General features: G+C 41.6%; 1 protein-coding gene across 1 annotated transcript in view; it reads left to right on the forward strand.

The window, feature by feature from the left end:
* Positions 1–14,934, forward strand: part of ADGRB3 (adhesion G protein-coupled receptor B3) — a 3,555,978-nt gene that overhangs the window by 1,293,932 nt on the left and 2,247,112 nt on the right. Inside the window, exon 7 of the mRNA XM_044063870.1 lies at positions 13,908–14,072. Coding sequence (XP_043919805.1) covers positions 13,908–14,072 — 165 coding nt within the window. The remainder of the gene's footprint in view (positions 1–13,907; positions 14,073–14,934) is intronic.

Raw genomic sequence — 14,934 nt, forward strand, 5'->3', positions numbered from 1 at the left:
GCATGCATTATGCATATGTGTTACGTGTACATGGCCTACACCTCACTTATGACATGCATATTTCAATACCAACATTGCAGTTATAACACACTCACCAGCATGGATCAGCTGCCCTGCTGTCACACCAGAGGGAGCTATGAGAATATGAGAGAGTTTGTCAGTGCCCACAACTGTGGCATTGCTACAGTGGGTATGCTAAACTGCAGTATGACAACAGTCAACAGTCACAGGTGTAGATATATTATTCAAAATATCAGTATTGCACAACACTAGGCAGCAGAACTGTTAAACAAACAGTACACATCTCACGTAGACATAATCTAACAATACAGTTAACTGTCGTCTACAGATAGGGCATGTTACCTGCTTGCTCCAGGTGGACGTGCTGGGTGGCTCCGGCCTCCATGACAGCACATGTCAGAGGTTGATGTTGCTGTTGTCCAGGAGCCTCCACACGTAGGAGCAGCTTCTCCAATCTGGTGAGGGGGGATGAATGGCCACTCCACCACCTGTGGCAAGCTGTTGTCTTTGGATATCAGACGCACGCTGCTGGACATGTCTAATTAAATCACTGCAGTGATGGCGTACCTGCTCATATGTCCAGTTATGCATGCCTATGTCATTTACCCGACGAACAAGTTCCTGCCACAGTGCAGTCCACTCCTGCTGGTGCTGGCTGCTTCTGGAGAACAGCATCGTATTCTGCTGCAATAGGCTTTGCAGTATCACCTCTTCCTCTTCTGCTGTGTATGATGGATTGCGTTGGTGGGCCATCTGGCTGAAAAAAATATGAACAATATGTGTGAGTGAGTCCTGTGGCACACTTTACACCTTTAACCACAGATATCACTTTACTGACATATATACCATCCTATTGTCTGTCAGAGGTTACACACGTTCAATACCACTTATTGGTTCTCAGGCCACAACTAACTAACAGTGCCTGGCACACTATATATCACACCACTATACAACAGTACCCGACACACTGTTTGTGACACATTGCACAACCTCAAGACAGGGGTGTATATCATACCAATGCACGAACAGAGATGTCATCCATTGCAATGGATGTAAAGTACAGGTACAGTAGTACCACTCAACCACCATAGTCATTGATGCCATAGCCCTGCCTAACAGATGTGTACAGTTGTTACTATAGGTGGCATACTGCTGTAACAGAGTATATATGTTGCTGGATACACACGTATAACCTGTAACACACATATGATTGCAGCCATTGTACAGGCATAATTACACACACATCAGACAAACATGCAACACACCACTGTATGCCAACACAGATGAGCATTACCTGTGTACCATACAGTACTGTGTGCCACTACTTACACACCCTTATGCCTGAGTTTTGTCCTCTGTGCAGACTACAGGAAACACACATGACAGTGTTTTCAAGCAATGTGAACACACATCATACTGTGCTGTTTAGGCCTACAGCTTCAGGTAGTACTACAGTTCATATGGGAGTTGGATTCACCAGCAGTACCACTCACTAAGCATACATGTATTGCTTTAGCCTACAATGAGACACCACATTTGTCAACAAGGAACTACGTCACATCATATGCCATACTACTATGTCTGCCTAACAGTTCATTACACATCATTTTCTGTCCTCACAGCTAGGATAGACACTACCATGTCAGATACAACTTCACACTAAGCTATCACACCTTTACAGACCTTGCACAAGTTCAGTGTTACACTTATTCAGCCTCACATAGCAGGTATTGCATTGAGTACATGTGTGAGTGCATAGTGTCATAGGTAGGTAATATGCTGTTGGCCCTAGGGCTTATGGCAGCCTAGCCATATGCTACCCTGGCCTTTGAGACACATGTACTTTGATTTCACTTGCCCCTGCCAACCAGAACGACAGAGGTGTTTCCTGGGGTGTATTACCAATCTCCCACATAATCATCAGGGGTATTTATGACAACTGCTAATGAGGAGCCTTGTTTGCTATTGCTAGGTGGTCTATTCCGGTGTATGGCATATCTCTGAGATGGGAACCTATCCCTCCTTGAGATGACAAGGTTTAGGGCCCTAGAGCCTGTATCCCAGAGGGATTGTGATATGTTTCCATGGTGGTTGTCACCCAGCTATGGGTGTGACATACCTCTGTATGTCCGGCAGAGGTCACCTCTGTGTGGCCAGTATGCAATACAGTGTAGATGTGGTTTTATGAGTCAGTCTGCATAGGGCATCTGTTTGCGGCCAGTATTACCCTTTGGGAGGTATGTCTGTGGCCTTTTCACCTGGTGTAGTTGTCATGTGAGGTACATACCACACAGGGCATTGTGATGAGTAGAGGGGCGCATTGTGATGAGTAGAGGGGAACACTGCCCTATATTTCTATAGATGACACACCTGTTGTCATGACACATACCACGCAGACTGATTACAGGTGTAGTGTGGCACTGTCTTCATCAAAGCGGAGGCTACTGTCCACCTGTGTCCCATGTTCCCTTATCACACCTTCACTGTTAGGTAGATCTCTACCTATGTGGTAGTTAATGGGTACAGTGTTTTGGAAAGGAGGAATGGCACTGCAGTATCAACACTTGTCTACAGTCCATGCCTTGGTCACCACACACCTGTTGCAGTACATATGACTTCGTGTCTCTCTGTCTCTCTCTCTCTATATATATATATATATATATATATATATATATATATATATATATATATATATATATATATATATATATTATATATGCATATCTATACACATACATGTACACATCTATTGCTGTACACATGGATGTACATATAGGCACATGTACAGTCCACCTTTCATGGTGGGGATATCACTTATGCAACAGTTGTGGGATGTACAGTTATGTGATTATATTGCACAGTGCTGTGCAGAGTGCATGTGGGTGTCCTCAGCCCATGTAGCATTAGCAGGCCTCACTGGCTGTAACACAGCAGATCTGGCAAATCAGTCCCACAACATTTAACCACCACATGAAATATATCTGCACTGCATGCTGTTTTCTAGGCCACACACTATGACCTACATAGATATATGCACATATCAACCTTCAATGACAGATATCTGTCCACCCTTCACTAACAGTTGCAGTATGTCCCTTGCCCTATGCACTTGTGCAGATACAGATAGATACGTACTGCTGCCACACATGGATGATTTGCAGTGTGTAGAGTACTCTTCAGGAATATCTACTACATGCCAACACATACATGTGAGTTACATACCTTACCTTTGTATTTCCCTGCTTCGTATGTTACATTTTGTAGGTTTTTTTTTTTTTTTTTTTTGGTTGTTTGTTTTGCGTTTCCCCCCTCTATTTCGGTTTATGTCTCAGTTTCTGTCTCTCTGTTTTGTCTCTGTCTGTGTCCGGGTCTCTCTCTCTCTCTCTCTCTCTCTCACTCTCTATCTCCCAGCACCTGCAATGATAGAATTGCATGTGAGGACTGCAGGTACAGCCTGCTTTTCTAGGTATCTGCACTTGTGTATGTGACAGCCTCTGCACCAATTGCTGCCCACCATTCAGTAATTGCATGCAGCCTGCTGTGTGTTGATTGCATTACTCACTGTGATTGCAGCCCACTGCTATAAAATGCTAGGTTAGGTAGGCGTAGCCCTTTCAGCTTTCCAAGTTGGGGCCCATGCTTGTTTGCTCTGGACACCGTTGTGTCAGTCAGAAGGTTGGTATATGTCTCTTATCTGAAGGGTTGTAGCCAGTTATATGCATGTTGTACTCAAACCTGAATGTTGCTGCTTCCAGTACACACTTCTCAGTGTAGACATGTACTCACCCCTCCAAATGCTAACACAGGATACATGGGAGTATGTACTTTATTTCTGACCTACACAATTAACTGCCATACAAATGTGGTTATTGCACTGTATTCCTGTGGCACATGCAGTGTTTGTAAACTGCTATACTGTAATTATTACGTTACTCACTTCTGAACAGTTTGTGGTTTGTTTGTGTTGACATTAACACAGGCTGCTCAACACAACTGGACATAGTTCAGTACTGAGTATGCATACCTACACCCTGTTTTTTGCCTGTTTTTTTTGCCTGAATACACAGGTGTGTTGTACCTTTGGGTAGGGGTGCAGAACTGCAAAGAGCATTTTTTATTATCATGTGAGGTTTATCTTACTGAACTTACAGGGTTGCTGTGTACCTGTTAGTCTATCAAGGCAAGTAGTCTGTCTTTGTAGCTCACACCTGTGGACCAGATGGTAGCTAGAGGTTAGCCTATTATACTTTGTTTGTGCACCACACCAGTCTTTTCAGCAGGGCACATTGGCATTGTCACAGTTGTTTGCTAGCAGTACATGGCTACATCCTGTGATATTTCTGTGTTGTATTCCTACATATGGGCATACTTGTGGAACTCCTTCCAAAGCTATTTGCAGAGTGTGTAACAGCAGTAATGCTGATATGCCTGTGTGTTTCTGCCTCTGCCAGGCCTCAGATACTCTCAGGTATATATTTGAACGGCCTCAGTGAAAGGTACATATAAGTGAGATACACCTGCAATATATTACTGACATATTGCAGTTGAGACTGTCTTGGGAATCAGAGCATATGTATAAGTACACCTTTTCTGACGTGCAAGCAGTGTCTACTGTCACCTATTGACATTATTCACTACGTGTGATTCCACACTTGCCTGCTTACAGTTAGTACTTTTCAGAGTGATTCAGTGGGGCACAGTTAACATTGGTTTACAAATCAGGGACATCCCTGTAAAGCAGTCACAGTTGGGGAGTCTGGCCTCTGCCCTATTCAACTTTGCCAGTATTTATCCTGGTCTGATACTGTGTGGTGTTTGTAAGGTGTTACTGTAACATTATTCCCTGCTAGGATGGCTGGTTCTCCTTTCACAGTCATGTCGTGCAATTCCACAACAACTGCTGGTAAAGACCCACAGAACAGGATTTGTGTTATACCATTCCTAATTTCCATTTACATTCCCTCATTGTAATGCATAATATATTTATTTCTGAACCAAGTCATTTGTATATCTGCTGTGGCTTTGTGGTAATTCATGCAGTCTATTGTGTCAATGGTCTGGGGTTCGAAACTGGCCAAGGTTTTTTTCTTTTGCTGCTCAGCAGAACAAGGGCCCTGCCATAGAATGGCTAAGGCACTTTTAAGCAGTAGTAAGCGGGCTTGTGTGGGTTTGTGCGATGCTTAACGATGCTTAGCTAAGCGCACAAATGAGCACACTCGCTTAAACCTGCTTACTACTGCTTAAACGTGCTTACTCCCACTAACCCCTGCACTAATTTCTTTGAAAGAAAAGAAAATGGAGAGATATGAAATTGGTGAAAAAGGGGGCACAAAGAGGGACAGACAGTAGGTAAACAAGCTCGGGATGTGCAGGACAGGTGTAGGGAAGGTCGATAGCTGCCCATTTCTTTACCAGCAATAGCTATGCATATGCAATACATTTGGAGTGATATTTGAAACCTTCCACCCCTGGGAGAGGGGTGAGGACAACAAAGTATGTTGTACTGCCAATTATAATTATCAGTTTACATGTCCAATGGACATGTGTGCGAAATGGGCAGCTATGTATGGGGCGTAATTTTTTTGTGGGTACAGATTGCCCTTTTTTTTTCAGGTGAGAGTGGAAAGTGAGGTAGAGGAAGTAGGTATGTCTGGGGAGGTAGGTTGGGGAGGTAAACAGACAAGACAGACAAGACGCATACAGGGGCGGTGTATAACACATGGGGTGGGTGAACACAATTGACGGGGTCGGATGTTTGGAAATCGCAAGCCCATGAGCCCATAGATGGTAACAGTGGAACTGAGATCCCCACCCATGGGCAGTCACCACTGCACCTTCACAGCCCCGAAGGTGGCTGTGCTGGGGGCTGCATAAGGATGGGCAGGCTCACCCGTGAGACGCGCCACTCTTGCCTCAAGCTGGCATAGGGGATCAGCGACTGAACGCTGGATCTCCCTATGCACCACAACCCGGACCCTTCGAAGAGTGATAGGTGGCCCTTCTCCACCCACGCTTGCATGGGTGGGTGAGCCCCATCCCCTGCAGCACTTCCACCCGAAGGTGGCACAGGACCAATGGAGGAGGGGAGCCCGGGCTGGGCACCGGACCTGCTGGTGCCAGGTGTACTCGCCAGCTGAGGAGGGACAGGTGGGTCTGCTGGGACCGGCCTTCCCATACGTTCTGTGAGTAGGTGTATTTAATTACAACATAAACAACAGCATTCCAATTTAGTTGTAACAGCATGCAGTAATATTCCCATTAACCCAACACACCAAGGTTCCAACAGTTGAACAGCAAGCATAACACATGCATATATTGGACCACAGTGGATATTCCAAAAGCATGCAGGGATGTTTGGTAGCAACAGGCCACCATGATTTTGGTGTTTAAACAGGGCACATGCATAAACGTGAATGCAGATATTTATAGAACAATAGGACATATGTCCCAACAAATATTTAAGATTACACACACCCATTGAGGTGTGGAATTGCATGGTTTATGCACATACAGTAGGGTGTAGAAAAAAACCTTGGTTAACATCTTATAATTACCTTTTAGTCTACACTACATTCCTAGTGACTGCAGGTGTATATCCCTTACATGTATTATTACACTTGCCACCATACATTAGGTTGTGTAACGGGTTTGGCTAGTTCAATATATGCCTGACCTATATCTAACATACTAACTGTCCAGGATGCAGATGTTACTGCTACATATTTCTTGATTGCATTTCTATTTCTTTATCTACATATCTGGGATGTTTTCACATGACGTTTTCACTTTGATTTGTACAGAACCCTGCATTTCTTGACACACACTCACATTTCTAGGGAAAAAATAACATGCTACATGTGTGCCAGATTTACTTATGCATGCCAGCCAGTAACTGACTGTTGCAGACTATATATATGCTTCACAGCTACTAGCACTTCCATCACCCACTTTATATGGGACTGCACAACTCTGGGTTACCAGCACTTTTTCAAACAGTACTATTTGTATAATGCAAGGGTACAACAATATTTCAAACTCTGTAACACAGACACACTCTGGGTTTTAGACCATTATTAATGGCATTACACACTTTTCCACAAGCTCACTCCTTTATTTGTTTTAATGGTGCATATGGCAGACATGTTCAAGACATATTATACCTTTATTAATAGGTTAGAACACTCTTTTTTCGGGCTCACTCACTTATTTTATATGACAGTGTCTGCAGAGATATTATGCCAGACATATGTTACCTTTCTTAATGGGTTACTACACTCTCTTTCTGCCTCTCTGACGTTTTTATCTGACAGTACATATAGAGGACTTATTCAGGCAATTTTATGGTTGTATTATTGGACTACAACACTTTCTTTCATGCTCTCTCCCATATTTTATATAACAATACATGCAGAATAATCACTAACCTGCCTGGTGGTGCAGCCTTAGCAGCCTATCAGCATAGGCTTGCTGATTCGCAGCACGGTCACCTGCAGCTGTAAAGTAAATGAAGGGATATTGAGACATACATATCCGTTATACATACTCAATTATCAATTCTTACATACTGCATTCCATGGCTACATACTCAGTTGTGGGGCATCCTGCATCCCACGGGCCTCCTGTATCCATTGGTTCAGGTGGTCCTGCTTCTGTCTCTTCAGGTCTGCATGGTGGTGACGGACCTGCTCACCAGTCCGAGGAACGCCTGTGGCACTGGTGAGGTCATGAGCTAACCGGTTCCAAGCCTCTGCCTTGTACTCCCTCCCTTGGAGCTGGCCCTGCAGGAGTCTTGACTCATGACGGTGGACAAGGAGCCAAACCATGTATTTTGACTCCTTGATGCCCCAACGTTGCGCTCAGAAGCGTGTTCCCTCTCCGACACTAGCCATTCTAACTGCAGATGTGAGCTACAATCAGTTATGGCATATATTCCCACCTATGGGGCTTAAATATGCCGCATTTCCCACACTTTTTTGTGATTGGCCATTTTTTTTAATTCTCAGCTGACTGCAGACCTGCTTAGTAATGGTTAAACTACCATTAGTAAGTATATGTATGTTAACAGTGGCTGTTTCCCCCAAGTTGTCATGGCTTAGTAGTTCTGTACTTTGCTTGTGATGCACAGAGTCCTGGATTCAAACCTTGTCATTCTTTTTATTTTCATACTGTCCAGACAGGCTAGGGGGTGTGGCTGTGTTTAAGCAACTTTGCTCTACGTTGCTCCTCGGTGCCCTGGTTGGCACGGTGCACACATCCGCACAAACACATTGCGCTGGTTAAAGTGCTATTTCGCTATGGGCACCTCTATTGCACTGGGTTAACCGTTATTAAACTATGGGCAACTCTATTGCACTGGGTGAAGCACTGCTTAACTGCAGGCAATTATATATCAGGATCATTTAAAATATTTATTTTGTTCACTGATACATTGGCCATTTCACCGCGTTTTAGTACTATTTACACATATACATGCCATTGATGAGGGAAAGGCAGTCCATACAGCCTACCTCGATCTGGCGAAGGCCTTCGATACAATACCCCACTCGGGTATCATTGAAAAACTCATCAGCTTAAATGTTAACCCGTACATCACAAGATGGGTTGCAAACTGGCTGACTGACAGAACCCACAGGGTCAGAGTTGCTGGCGCCATGTCAGACTCAAAGCCTGTCACAAGTGGTGTACCACAGGGCTCAGTCCTGGGCCCACTCTTGTTTGGCATCTACTTTTCCGAAGTACAAGCAAACACAGGAGGGTTATGGCTGACAAAGTTTGCAGATGACTGCAAACTGGGCGCCATAGTAGAAAACACATCTGACACAGATATCCTTCAGAAGGGTCTCACAAAAACGGATAACTGGTGCCAGAGCCATGGCCTAAAGTTAAATGCCAAAAAATGCATAGTCATACCCTTCAGGAAAAACAAGGTTACCCCTAGCTACCAAATAGGTGGCAATTCACTGAGCACAGAAGAAGTTATCAGGGACCTGGGGACCCAGGTTGATAGTAGTCTGTCATTCGACACCCATGTAGCTAAAGTAGTTAGGAAGACCTTCTACATTGCCCACCTTATCATGAAGGGATTCTCATCTAGATCAAGGGAGGTCATAGTCTCCCTATACTCATCACTCATCAGACCAATGATTGAGTACAATGCCCCATTCGGAATGTATCTGACCCGACACTTGCAGCAGCTGGAGGCCACAAAGTTCCTCACCAAAAGGATAAAGGGTCTCAAACATCTGTCCTATGCTGCCCGACTGAAAGAACTCCAGCTCTATTCAGTCGCTTACCGCTGCTCAGAGGTGACCTTTGCCTAACATACAAGGCCATGTCAAACCCAGATTTGATGAATATGCTTCACCTCAAAAATCTAGATCCGTCAGAGCCACAAGGCGGAGACTTAAACCTCGACACGGCTATTAATAGGACGTGCTGGAGGGATAGATTCATCACCCAAAGACTCCCTATGCTGTGGAATAAAATCCCGGTATATGTGAGGCAGAGCACCTCGCTGGCCTTGTTCAAGAGAAATCTTGACCAATGGATGGGAGATCGCAGATATACCCCAGGGATTACCTCAGTGTCACTGCTCAACAGAGGCACAGCAAAATAATGGGTATAGTTCCCCATACTAAAGGGGTGGCGTAAGCCACAAAACTATGGGCTAGGCTTGTAAATGCCCTCGGGCAGATAGCCTAGTATGAACCTATGAACCTATGAACCTATATTTGTCTGGTATTATTTCATATACTGATTTAAAAATAAATATGAAGGGGAGTGATGGGATTTGAACCGTGAATACCTCTTCTCTTTGCGAACGCTCTACCATTACGCTATTGCTATTTTGTGTGGTTTGCATAAACATTCTTTCTTATGCTCTTCCATGCCAGAATTGCTAACTCTAGCTAAGCAATGGGCACACCCGCGCACACACGTGCAAATAAGGGCAGCTGTCTTGGGAATTTAAAAAAATAAATTTAATGTTTTGCTTTTTATAACTGTGATGGGGGTTTACAATATCAGGGAGTGTGGTGTTGGGTGCAGGGACATTTGAGCAGACTCGCTCTTGTGTATTTGCTTTTACTTTTCAAACACTTGCAGGGGTGTGGACATTTCGACTGCTTGGCAATCTGACACGCCCCCTGCTTTCTTACACGGTCCTTATATGACTTGAGTCAGCGTACCCTCATGCATATTCATGGCACGCTGACATTATACCATTCAACTGCAGCATCCGAGTAAGACTTATTAAGTCTTACACAGAGGATTCGTGAATCCGGGGGATTGTGTTTTATGTGTTGTCTCGTTTGTGACGGGAGGTGCAGATTGTTTGGGTGTCTGCTTTGGAGGTCTCCGATGCTTTTGCAGGTTTTTATTTAGAGCCTCCGAGTATGATTTTGTGTATTTCTGTCTATTTTTTTGCCATTGCTGGTTTAGTAAATGTAAGTCGTGTAATAAATCATGTAAGTCTAATGTTAGACATATATTTGTCTGCATTTTTTTCAAGCCACATTTCTAAAACTATAATAACAGATGGGAAAATGTAACTAATACTATGATATGTGAAAAGCAGTAAGTTTTGCTGAAATGGAGCTACATAAGCTGCAACATTTTAACCTGAATTTTTGAAAATGTCCAATGATTATTGCATAGAATATGTGCAGTATTTTATGTATCAGATATTAATATGTTTGTATTACACTTAATTATTTGCATCCTGCAGTACCAGGGAATAATGCCTTCAAGTAATTTTCACTATATTTTAAATGTCTACCATACATATTTAAACTATTAGTTATGTCCTTCATGGTCCCCTTCCTTTATAAAGTTCCTGCGGTTGTCACCTTGTCTAAAATGTTAAGGCCATTGTCTTCAGTGATTAACTGTGGCTTTTATCACATAACCATAATTCACACGTACTATTCTTTGACGCCATCTTTGAAAACATGGGTAATGGTCTTATGAATGTTACCTACAGTCTTTGTGTATCTAGAAAAAAATTCAGTAGCATCACCAATACCTTAGCAGTGAATCTGTCATGACTTTCTAACACCTTTTCTAAATGGGTTAATGTTACCTTTCCAAAAAAAGTATGCCATTTAAAATACGAAAGGCAATATCATGTCCTGGAGCGCTCTGTGATACAATCGCATAGGTCTCAGTCCTTTGTCCCTTCTCTTCCTCTTTTTGTATACTAAATTATTTTTAGACAGGAGGAGTAAAGCAACCACTGTGATTATATCAGTCAAATTGTTTCAGCGATATAAGAAAATTGCAAGCAGATGGGCTTGCAGACTGATTTTAATAATATATGCTGCTGATGTGCCAAGAGAAATTTGCTGATAAACATAAACACAACATTATTCTTTCATGGTTTTCTCAGATAGAACTAAACATAGAAAACATGCTTAGAACTGATGACTGTTGGCAGCCATTAAAGTTAGATTTTTCTGCTGCCATCTAGATTGATTATTTTCTTAACTTCATCACCAACTATAGTGCTGTTATTAGCAAACAAATCATAACAAATTAAAATGAGTATATAGAATTACATGTCTGCTTTTCCTTTGAGCCTCTTTTGGTACTGATGCTGTTTATATTCATATTCATACTCTTCCATGGTAGTATAATTTAGTTCCTGTTGTCACAGGTTCTTCTGAAACTATTACATTATGGCACACTGCTATCTATGCAAGTTGTTGATTCCTGTCTCTAGCCAGCAAGTGAAAGTACCAGCTTGTCATACCAAAAAGCTGAAAAGGAAACTATTACTGAATGTAGCTTCCTTCTAGCTACACATTATCTCTGCAAAATGTGACATCTTCTTTGCACAGGAAAATACTTGGCGGGAGTCACAACACTTTCTGTCACCTCAGAATACCCAAGGCCTATTCATTTTGGGGGTGTTTGACAAGCATCTGAATTCCAGGAGCTTGAAGAGCAAGGACTCACAGCCTAGTATGTGGACATTGTGTAGCTCATATGGGCTGCTTCTCTTGCTTTAGAAGCAGCATATATGAGAAACAGGCCATACTGGCTACTTTTCATGCTTGAACTTGACTGCATGTTTGTGTGAGGTGCAACAGCCAGGTAGAGAGAATAGAGCTGCCACAACTCAACTGAAAATGTATCTAGGTTTGAGCAAGGTAAGTGCCACAGCCAATGGGTGAGAGTGGGAGTGGGGTTTAGTATTTCAGGCATTGACGGGTAGGGTGCTTTAGGCTTAGGGATTGGAGGGGAAGTATTAGGGTTAGGGAGCAGGAGGGTAATTTAGGCTTAGAGACTGATCTGTAACTTTTGGTTTAGGGGGCAGAAGGGAAGTTTTTGTTTCTGGAGCAGGAGTGGAGTTTAAGATTAAGGAGCAGGGCTAGGATTTTAGGGTTAGGAAGAAATCAGTAATTTTAGGATTATGGGAGTGGACTTTTATGTTTTGGGAGCAATCGGAGACTTTAGGATTAAGTAGTTAGAAGGGTATGTTACAGCTAGAGTTAGGAAGTGAGAATTTAAATTGGGGTTATGGACTAACAGGGAATATTAGGATTAGTATTCAGGCTGTGGTAGGCCTATGTATTCAGTAAAGTTCAGAGGTGAGAGGGTTAGGTAATTATGAAAGACCAGGCTAGTGGGAGTTAGGGCACTTGCCATTTAGAGCAAGTGGCAGAAAGCAAATCTGTGAGGTACTGGCAAATGAGTAATTGTAGTAGACCCTTTGTTTAATCCATTTTAGGGTAATGCTGGATAGACACTACATGCCACAGTCCAAAATCAGATTTAATCTTAGATAAGATTTATTTTAGACCAGTATCAATGTAGATACTGATTATTTTGGAGTGGGAACACATGTGTTAATTGTGTTAGTATTTTGACAGGCATTGCTTCTGTGTATTTTGTTTTAAATTCTTCATAGACAAGGTCTTGGCATTTCTTCTGTAAATATCTGCCTTGATAAATTACATTTATTATGTATCTATGAATAAATTGATTTTTTTATATGTAGCTGTTAAATGTCATTGTATCGTATTCTGTATCTGCAACACTTTAAAATTCTTTATCAGATACATGGTTGTAGCACCAATGCCTCAGGTGGTGCTGGAATATGGTGTACTTGATCAGCCCATTTACCCGATTTCTGAATAAATAAATGAATAAATAGCTAAATAAATGTTGTAAAAAACATGACTGAGTTCATTTAAGTATTGTATTGCTTTCAGGAATTAAGTATGATAAATCACTATGCGAAAGGCCAAATGTTGCAAAATGAGAAATACAATTAAAATTCCTGAACAATTTCTTGAAGTTGTTTAGTAAAATAGAAAAATGTATGTAAAAATGACATTAGAGGAAGGCTGAGATACTGAAATTCTAATTCTGCATGTCCAGACGTTTAATATACATTTCTTGCAGTGCACACTCATACATCCACACACATACACACACACATATACAAGAATGCACACACATGCTCACAGGCACACAGACATGCAGACACACACATGTGCATGCACACACACACACACACACACACACACACACACACACACACACACACACACACACACACACACACATGCAGGCATACAAACTTGTGGGTGTTTGTCTGTGTATATGTAGGTATATAAAAAAACACAGACCTGTGAACAGAAATAAATGTATTTAATGATGAAGATACACAGTTCATCTGTGAAATCACATGCCTGATAAATATATAAAGCACCACAATTTATAAAATATTCTATTAGCAATATAGAACCAAATGTATTTTTGTACAAACTGATGTGCTATTTCATTCTAGATTGTTTGCAACATATGACAGTAAAATGGTATTAACTCAGTGGAACATTATCAATACTTTGTTCTCCATCAACCTGTAATACATTTTACAGCTAATGGACAGTGGAATATGTGGGGGCACTGGAGTGGCTGTTCCAAGTCATGTGATGGTGGCTGGGAGAAGCGAATCCGGGTATGCCAGGGTGCACTTACAAGTGGGCATCAATGTGAAGGAAGTAGTGAAGAGGTACAGAGGTGCAGTGAACAGAGATGTCCAGGTATGCAATATCAAAATCCAAATACACTGTATTGCCTTTCTATTTCCTGTAAGTAATTGCAATCACAGACAAAGGCAGGTGCTGAACAAAATTAGCTGTAGCCTGAATATGTTCCATGTATACACTAACTTCATTCACAGATAACATGTATTTTTGGATTTAAGATAACAATTCTCTGTTCAGCTAATGAAATGTTAACTTCTGTGACCTTTAATATTAATCAAGTTATTGTGATTCATGAGCCATTTTTTTTTAGTTCTGAATGCATGTTAGCATCGAGTGTTTTTTTTTTCAGAAGAGAGCACTCAGTGCTCACTTCTCTAACTATAAACGTATGATACTTTTAACAGTAATGTTTCTACTCTATTTGTAATTGATGAACACTATCATTACAACTTCTGCTGTTTCATTCTGTTTTACATATTTGTTCAAAGATTATTGTTTGTAAAGTCCCTATGTAGGAAACAGGTGCTGCATTATTCTAATTAGTCTGGCGAGAACAAGCCATAATTTCCCTTCTGTTCTTAAAGTCAAATAATTTATCTCACAAGTATGAATTAATCTAATTCCTTAGGAACTGCCCTAAAGCATTTTCCATGAAACACCCTATAACAACGCTGAACATTCTACTTCTCTGATCAAAAATAAAGAATTTAGGTCACATTGAAATACATTTACTTTATTTGTTGATTATGTAAAAGTTAGATAAAGATGATGGCTGTTTTAATCACTGCACTGCTATCTCTCTGAAAGCAGCATTCTATTCTAAGGAATTCATGACTCATATAACTGAGTACTGTGAAATGTTTTTTTTTTTTTTTCAAATGCTATCATTTCTAATTTTGAGTATGAAAAACATTGT

The sequence above is a fragment of the Protopterus annectens genome, chromosome 2.part2 (genome assembly GCF_019279795.1).
Source record: "Protopterus annectens isolate FY-2018-M chromosome 2.part2, PAN1.0, whole genome shotgun sequence".
Lineage (NCBI taxonomy): Eukaryota > Metazoa > Chordata > Ceratodontiformes > Protopteridae > Protopterus > Protopterus annectens.